We start from the raw sequence: 9,467 nt of genomic DNA on the forward strand, positions 1-9,467 counted from the left end.
TACATTGGCGTCCATTTTTTTGCAGGCAAAACCATGGAAGGCTTGGCCCGGTCCCTGAGGCGAACCCTGGAAACGAGTGGTCCTACGGACGGGTTCCCAAGGTTTGACGTACGCCATGTCGCTTCCCCTCCTTTGGGAAGCTGCCATTGCTCGGCTTGGTCTCCCGCCTTGCAAGGAAGCTTTTGTGCAGCTTCCAAGGCTAGCAAACGAATCCTGTGTACAACTGTAGGGCTTTCAACTTTGGTTCTCTCTTTTGCTGATGGCCCTTCTTGTGCTGCTCTAATGGTGATGATATTATTGCTATTGATACGTTTTCATTTGTTGTATATCCTTCTTTTTATTGTTACTTTGTATTTATATTTGGAAAATGTAACAACTACCGTTACTTTGTGTTTATATTTTGCTTCAACACGGTCGACATATTCGTACAGAGTCTTCAATAATCCTTATCGTCATATGCCAATAACTAAATCCGATGTCTAAATGCAATCAAATTGTTATGGATAACTATAAATTACCTGCCAATAATACAGTAGCAGTCTAACTGCACTATACTAGAGCAATTTGCATGTCTTGTGAGACTTCGCCACCTTTTGTTTTGGTCATTCCACCACCGCGTGCATTTGGCTCGCATCACCTTATAGCCGTTTTCTATATATCCTCTTTACTCTTGATATAAGCCACCAAGGGGCATAGTATCATACTTCAAAACTTATGCAACAAAATATTAGATTCTCATAGATCTCAAGTTTATGAAAAATAAAACTCATGCTAGAATGTTTTAAAACTAGGACATTCAATCGAGGCATGAAATTAAATGCAACCCACAGCATCACTGGGAAAGCAGCAATTACGTATTTATGTAGTCATAGCACCAGCACCCATGGGCACTATATATAGCTGAAGATTTGTCGATCGAACCAAAAATAAGAATGCAGCTTGCACCGAGCAGCTGAGTTTGCAACATGATTCAGAGATGGAGCAAACAACCACAATCTGATCGATTTCTTCCTGTTCAATCTGATTCAAAAGGAGAGAAATTAAGAGTATGTTTTTCAAACCCCATCCTCTTAATGCATAATATAGCCAGCTAATCAGGGACTAATTGCCATGATCCCACATAAGGTTCAAACATCTAATGAACAAATTATAGTTGATGAGAATGATAAAAAGGTAAATAAACTAAAAAAATTGGCTCACCAAGCAAATGAAGTTCAGGTTCCATCATCATCATCAGCAAGCAGGAAATCCTCTATTTGTTCCCTACAGAACAAAGGCATAAACAGCTCAAATAAATGAAGGACTCTTTCTCATGATCGCATTACAGAGATTTAGATGGATCGGCTACAAAAGGTGACTATAGAACAAACCAAACTTATTATTAAACAGTAATAATGAATCCCAAACAAATAAATGCTTTCCACTGCAATCCTACTGCCACTTATTGGTCATACGACCCAAACAATCTAAAAATCAAATGTTCCAGGTAACCACCTCATTAACCATTTTTTAGTGAACTAAACTAGCAAACATTTGATGAATCTCTGGTATGATTATCCAAGAAGACACAATAATTGATTGGGGAATCTAGAAACCTTTGTATTTGGGTGGATGTATGGTGTTGTTAGGAGTTTAAACTTAAAGGCCCACTGAGTTGATCTGACCGCATATGGTCCAAAATGACCGGAAAAAAGAAAAAAGTTCGCATGCACAAAGCATACTTATACATGTAAACAAGTAGCCCCCACCTTTGCTGGCTTCGGTCAAAACCCAAGCTATCCTTCATTCTCTGTGTCATCAACTGGGGTAGAACTGAATAGAAATGCTCAAGAGAGGCTGCTCCTTTTGGCAAGATCTGAAAATTACAGCTTTTGCAACACTGGGCAGCAAAAATTTCAACTTTTCTTCCAGCCTTGCTCTGAATGCTTTCCAAACATTGGATTTCTGATTCACTAAGTGGGCCTTCGCATATTGGACAAAGAACATCAGAGAGAGAAGATTCACCATTTTTGACATTCTGAAACTTGCAACGCAGTCGGGATGGCAGGAAATCATGATAACCATTTTCACTGAATTTATTAAAACCAAAGGGTCTAAGCTTTTCCACTGTTCTTACTATAGTGCGTTCTCGAGAAGGGTTTTCTTCCTGCAAAATTAACCTTCTTAAAATAAACATCAGACTACAATCCACAGTTAACTTTGTTAAAGAGCACCACCTAGGACTCACTATACAAGTTGAATCAAGCAGGCTAGGTATGAGACTTAAAATAAAGAACATGCTTATTTCACCTGTAAACGTGCAACAAATGATGAAACCAAACTGTTGATGCCAGTACAAGGCCTCTCAAGAAGCTGCTGTGTCTTGAAACTGTGTATATAGTTAAAATGAGCAGGCAGATAAACTTGTCTCGGAGAGGAAAAGAAAAACGAAAAAGAAAACTTGATTTACCCATCACATGATAAAGTTGTTTCAGATGAAAACTAAAACTCGACTTACCCATCAAGACGACAGAGCATGCTGAGCTCTTGTGCAAGACAATCACGAAGAGGAAGAACCACTGGGACTTCCCGCCTTGCTTCAACATACTGCACATCAGCAGGTAAAGAATAACCTTGACCCTGAAGACAAATATTAGCAAGAGTTTTATAAGCCTTATCTCATTTTTACATAAAATATCATGATAAGTAATTTAGCGAAGTTTATGTAATAGCTAGCATTCGAACTGGTGGGAATTTACAAACCTTCACTGTTGCGGATAATACATGGCGTGCTATTGTTGACGTGCACGATCCTAACAATATTTTGCTATACCCTTTATCGAAAGCAATCTGGAAGACATTTACATCAAAACAACATAAACACATTTTCAATGCATCGACCTAAGAGTGATAAAAGAAAAATAAATGATTGAAAACAGAACCTTTTGTAAGGAAAGCATTCGTAAAGAATGCAGAAAATCATCTTTTCCGGTGGCATCAGTGATCATTTCCAGTAATTCATTCAGTCTGCTCCTCCCATTCTCAGAACTCAGAGAACAGATGTTTTCAATAGGTATAATATGCAATTCTTTATGTGGAGGAGTTAAATTTGACACAACTGATCTAATCTCTTCAATTGCCTTTTCTGTCTCATCTGATGGGTTGTGAGAAAAAATGCTTTCATCGATAAAGGCAACCCCAACACCAAAAACTGGTAGAGCTTGAGATTTACTTGCATCCCAGTTCTTCAATGATTTGCCTTGCATCTCATGAACAAATTGCAGGGCTACTCTGACACAAATAAATTTTGTGGGGGGAAGAAATTATTTAACAACAATAAAGTCAGATGCTACATGCTGAATTAAAGCAATGCATGAATAAATGATTTCAACCCAAACATCACCAATTTACAGTTGACAAAATGCAACCTTGTCATAAGAAAATGAGCATATAACGGAACCAAGTGACCCCTTACAGCTAGCACTTGCAGTTGCATGTCATTTATGCATCTGTTACATTATTTTGTCTTCATCCTTTTCCGTTCACTGACCCTTAATTAAGAAGGAAAGTCAACAGAAAGAGTATCTAGTAATATAGGGCACATATTCCTCCAGATCAATAGTCCACAAAAAAGGAAAAGTGTGATGGAATTTCTATGAAAATCTAAGAGCTAACTCCCACCCACATATCCAACAGCATAAATCCAAAACAATAATAAAAAGAATAGCAATCCACATAATACACGGAATTTACATAGGCAATTTGCTTCTCTTAGTGGAAGAGTAAGAGAGAGGTTTCTGTTATATAAGAACAAAGTCCAAGAGCCTCACAAAGTACCTTCTCTGGATCCCAAGAACAAGAGTTACCTTATGGTGCTACCATGTTAGGGCAGAAAACAGATCGGACACAGATGGGATACCAGTGTATCATATCCATATCTGTTTTATGACAAACATGAATATGAATACAGATATTAACCAGATGTTAAAATTGGTACCTGTATTTATTTAAAACAGATTTGCATACGAATCAGATATTGACAAATACAAATATTGTTGGATTGTTAAATTTTTATGGATCAAAATATAGTTCCATCTTGTATTTTCTAACTCCTTCTGAGTATATAGCCTCCCAAGTTTCTTTTTATTGATATACTAAAATAAACAAATAATCGTATAAATAATAATACAGACATAACTGCATCCACTTAATCATCTGAATTGTTTACTGGATCATCATAATTTTGCTCAATCACATAATTTGGAATTAAAAACTAATTGCTAAAGATGCAATCCACAAAATCTAAGAGATCGCCGTGTCGAAAGAAGATTAAACTAAAGATATGCTGATGTTGTCACTTATTCTTCGAAGGTGTTTATTAGAACTATATGAAAGTAACTAGATTTGCAAAAATAGTTAGATTTTTCGATATGAACTGGATATTGATGTATGCGTATTTGTGTCCACTTTTCTTCGACAATATAGATACAAATACGGATATTAGTCGAATGCTATAATTATATCCATATATGGATAGATTTAGATATTGAAACAGAATCGAACGGACAATGACTAAACCATTTCACCCCTCTATGGTGTAAATACCAATACTTCTCTCCTTACCACAAAGGAAGAAAAGAAAGAAATAAAGGAAAGAAGAAAGAAAAAAGAAATCCTCTCACAAATTACCTTCTATTCATGAACCTTGAAAAAGTGTGTTTGATTTTATGTGTGCCAAGGTGTTGCAAACTTCAAAAAACAATATTGCGGCCCCAGCCCTATAGCTATAGTTGAAATCATGAATCTACACATGTAATGAGCGCTGCAGGAACCATATACATGCATGCCTTTCAGAGATTCTCTCCTTTTAGTTTGATCTTTGCTTTTGGAATCCAAAGCGAGTCTAGACCCCTTTTATTCTTTTAAAGCTATGCCCCGCTTCTTTGTAAGACATCTACAGAAGAATGCTTCTAACTCTCTCTTCTTAAATATCATTGGTGGTCCTCTTAGAGGTTGGATCAAAACTTAAATATTTTTCATAATTTCGTAATTTATCCTTTCTGTAAGAACCAACAAAATACTTCCTCAACATTCTCCAGCTTGACTTGTTTATCATCCCTTTTGATGTAACTCCCCCATTTAATCAATGTCAGATATGGGCTTACTTCCTACTACTAGTAGTAGACAAATCTTGAACAGAATCAGGTCATGAAATGATGAAGCATATAAACAACCAATATCACAATTTAAGGAAGTTACGTATGAGGACAAAAGTGAATTTTTTGAACAAGCGCACTCGACACAAAGACTAAGCCAGTGGTGGTAGACCAGTTCTGGCATCGCCCACAACTGTAAGTCTTAAAAAATATTAACATTCATGTAACATAGGTCATGTGCTTCTTATGGAGGTAAAGAAATGTCAAAAACCGCACTACTAAATCATAGTGCTTCCCTTTCTCATTTTTCTCTTGCATGAATGTTTGGGTGAAGGATAGCTAAGAGTATTCTAAGGATATGCATCATACATGCATTATAGTTCTTTTTTTCTTAGTTTTTTTTTCTATCTTATTAGTGATGGGAGTCAATAAAGTAAATGGTAAGTATGGGTGACAATCCATCGACTTGGATGAACCCATTTACTAAATGGATCAGGTTCATCTTTGAGTTCTAACCTATTCAACCTGCTGTTTCATAATTGGATTAAGTCAGGGTGACCCATTCACGACCCATTTACTTGTGTCAAATCAAGTTAACGGGCCCTTTAGACTTGACCTAACATGTTCTCTTAAAGTTGTTTAACCTGTTTAGTTCAAGCTGAAGTTTTGATTTTTGACTTGTTTAATACACAAGTTGGGTTTGGGTTGGCATTTTTTTTTTTTTTTTGCGTGTGTGTGTGTGTGTGTAAAACCTGCGTCTCGACCCAGCCTGACCCATTGCTACCTACAATTGTAAGTACTTTTCACTTTATTTTAGGAGTTCACAGTTGGTGTTCATAGAGCATAAGACTTCTAATCTTCTCCCTTTGGTAGACTTTCTTGTAAAAAGAATACAGTTGCATTTAAGCTCGTTTTTTCTTAAGGATTTGCTCAAGCAAAAGGTACTTGTTTGTTAGAAGTGTTCTTTTTTCCCCTCCACTCACATTTATCGATATGAAATTTCCCCCAAATACATCAGAAAATTTTCAGATATCCACATTCTCAAGTGGCCAGTAGGCTGTCAACCGTAATTGCGTTACTGTAGTCCTAAAAAAAAGAATAATTGCGTTACTATGTAAATTAAAAAATAAAACCCTCTTCCTCGTCTGAAGCAAAGCATTTAACGAGATATCAAGATAGACCCCAAAACCACCCGAACTAGAGATCCAAGACGGCGACAGCAAATGAGTTACAGCATTTCATCACCATAAAATTAAAGATTTTATCGATATTAACAGAAAAAGGAGGGGAGGGAGGGGGACCTGGAGGCGTGGCCGCCGGAGAAGGCGACGAGGATGTTATCGGTGGGGGAAATCATGGCGTTGGATGTGACAGCGAGCTTGAACTTGTTATAAACCGAGACCCGGAAGCAGGCCGCGCACAGGCTGTTGCAGTACCGGCCCTCCTCTCCGCACTTGGAGCACCGCGCCCGGTCCCCGGTTCCGGCGATGGAGGAGCGCTCGCCGGCGACGTGGAGACTGTCGAGCCTCTCTCGGGCCTCCTCCGCCGCGCCGTCGTCTTCTTCCGGCCTCCGGCAGGAGGACTGGCACCCGCCGCCGCCGCACAACGCCATCTACCCCCTCTTTCTTTTTGGTTCTTCCGGCCCTCGGCCCGCACCCCTGCACTCTTTAAGATTTTGAGGCGGCCGTGAACCAAAGTTTGGTGATTACTAATTTAGGGTTCGTGGCGAGTTGACCCGACCCGAACCAAACTAAACCACAATTCTCCATTGCTGGGTGCACAAGCTAGGCTCGATCACAGCTTACATGAAATAGGATCACTTGGCTCCAGCCCTAGTGTAACTTGGACCCAACGTAGATGTTCTATATAATTTTGATCAGAATCTCTCTCTGAGATATGACTACCGGATCCAACTAGACCTAACTTAATATGTTCGAATTTTTGAGACAATGCAAAGTTTAGGCTTAGTTTGCTAAGTTAATCATTGAAAGAAATCAAAAGAAGGCATGGTATTTTGTATTGTGCTTGGACTAGCTTATAACTTCACTCGATTTAGCCACATGAAACCCTCGATGGTTCGCTTATTACTAGCAAGGATGATACTCGATGTGTACGTTAGTGCTGGTATGATCGTACCCAAAGGATAGTCATAAAAATTCTTTGTGGATATCTTTATTTGCAATGCCTTTGAGAATATGCATGCATCATCTATGCAGCCAAATAGGAATATGTTTGGTTGTCAATCTGAGTCATGGCATTGCACAAGAACAAGAACAGATATAATGATTAGGTATGGAAAACATAGCTAGCAAACAGACTGACTCTTTTGCAAAAGTAGAACTTTCTACAGTATGTTATGTTGTCCATGTGTATCCATGTTCAAAATATGCATGATGTTTAAGCATCATTATTTCTAGAACTTGATGCTATATTGGAGATGAATTGGGTACTGGACAAGTCAAGCTTGATTCCTACAGAATTTGCAGCTTTATCGGAATGTCCAAACAAACCCTAAATAGATCAACATAACCTCCTATTTATAGGACCAATCAGAGGAAACTGAATCAACCCCATAATAAGCCAAACATAGAAGGGGATCACAGAGTTAAACAACCTATCAAGATAGGCTGTGTACATCTTTTTGTGTTTGGCTCAAGATAGGCTATGTACATCTTTCCTTGATATATCTCCATACTTCTTTTGTTATATCAGCAATTCCTTGTTTCCCCATTCTATCTCCTTTGTTCTATGTACTCATCAGTAAGTATTCTCTAAATCCATCTTAGCATTTTGAGCTTTCCATACATGGTCCCATAGTTATGATTTATGGTGTTCAATTGTTGCATCAATCTGAAATAGGCATCTCCTCTTCATCCACCCTCCTTTATGAGTGGTATGAGTTGGATCAGAAGTTGCACAAAATCTAAATGGCAGTGGATTGTGGACTTGGCATTTAACATGGAAATTAGAAAGGCATCTCAATATTTATAATCATGAAGGACATTGCAAAGGGGATATGCCACAATACATCATGTCAGTTCTCCAAAAGATGCATAGCTATTTGTGGTGCAGGATTGTGAAAATTAAAAATTAGAAAGATTTTTCTTACATAAATATTTGTGGCTCAAAATTAAAGGCCCTTAAATATTTGCAGCAATTATAGCATATAATGAAAAACTTCAGTGATAATGATTTCAACTAAAGCATGCAAGAAGGTGATATATAATGTATATCCTGCAGCGTTTTTTGCCAGTTCGATTCTTCTTGTTTCCTTGTAGGCTATCAGCAATCGCAGTTTGTGGTTATATGAGGCATGTGATACGAACCTTGATGCCGCCGGGGTGCTATTTTTTATATCTTTTTCTGATGAAATGAAGTAAGCAGTTTTCTTATGGATGGCGAATAATTTTTTGGTAAAGACTTTAAGATAGTATTTAAGTTGTTTAAGGGCTTGTTTTTAGTGTTTAGCTGGGAATCTTTACTTCACAAAAGGCATGCTTATTAAATCTAAATATGAGATGATCCAGTCTTATGTTAATTAGAGGTAGCTAGCTAGGTTTTGTTTCGGGACCTGTGGGTTATGGGCCAACCACGCTTCCACTGCGCCACTCTGATTGTTAGAAGATCTTCTTATGTGAAGCAACTCAACAATCGGACCAAGTGTATCTGTCAAGGCCAATCCTGAATTTAGGGTAAGAAAATGGAGATCAGGATGCCAAACGAACTAGGGGTTCATGATGATAATGGTTGACTGGTGGTTAACTTACTGGATGATAATGATATCTACAAGCGAACTAGTGGTTAACTTATCGATTTTGGATTAACCACGGTCGTGCTTCAGTCTATGACTAGCAAACTAAAGTACTATGTTTCTGCCCGTGATGATGCTATCGACAATGCCATATTTCTACTCATGGTAAGGCTATCCATAATTAATATAACCAATCTAAATATCTCTTTCTTAACCATCAAATTATTAATTATTATTTTTGCTAAGTAAATATAATAGCACAATTCTTCCGAAATTTTCAAGCAAGCATTATCATATTTCAAGCATCTTACAAAATCTATCAATATTTGATACATGTAAACCCTAAAGAATATATATATATATATATATATATATATATATATATATATATATATATATATATATATATATATATTCATACCGGCAATCACATGATAATGATAATCATTCATGCAAAACCAAAAAACTACCAACACATGATATGCAAATACATTAATAAATATATTTATATACAAATATAAATACATACGAGTCCTAACTACAATTATATTAATCAAGTGTTCCAATTGGTGAACTCGGTC

At 37.4% G+C, this 9,467-nt stretch overlaps 1 protein-coding gene across 2 annotated transcripts; it reads right to left on the minus strand.

Moving 5' to 3' along the window:
- Positions 1-702: 702 nt before the first annotated feature.
- LOC103709219 (cytoplasmic tRNA 2-thiolation protein 2) lies at positions 703-6,813 on the minus strand. 2 transcript variants are annotated; one of them, XR_604418.4, is made up of 8 exons: positions 6,437-6,813; positions 2,922-3,270; positions 2,743-2,829; positions 2,498-2,619; positions 2,290-2,368; positions 1,749-2,159; positions 1,201-1,263; positions 703-1,020 (listed from the first exon to the last, which is right to left on the minus strand). XR_604418.4 is itself a non-coding variant. In XM_008794454.4 (8 exons), the coding sequence occupies exons 1-7, from the start codon at positions 6,745-6,747 to the stop codon at positions 1,215-1,217; spliced, it is 1,395 nt and encodes a 464-aa protein (XP_008792676.1). In that variant the 5' UTR covers positions 6,748-6,810; the 3' UTR covers positions 703-1,020; positions 1,201-1,214. The 2 variants fall into 2 exon arrangements, 1 of the variants encoding a protein (XP_008792676.1); XM_008794454.4 differs by having other exon boundaries at positions 1,749-2,146; positions 6,437-6,810.
- Between the last annotated feature and the right edge of the window lie 2,654 nt (positions 6,814-9,467).

This window comes from Phoenix dactylifera, unplaced genomic scaffold (assembly GCF_009389715.1).
Source record: "Phoenix dactylifera cultivar Barhee BC4 unplaced genomic scaffold, palm_55x_up_171113_PBpolish2nd_filt_p 000007F, whole genome shotgun sequence".
Lineage (NCBI taxonomy): Eukaryota > Viridiplantae > Streptophyta > Magnoliopsida > Arecales > Arecaceae > Phoenix > Phoenix dactylifera.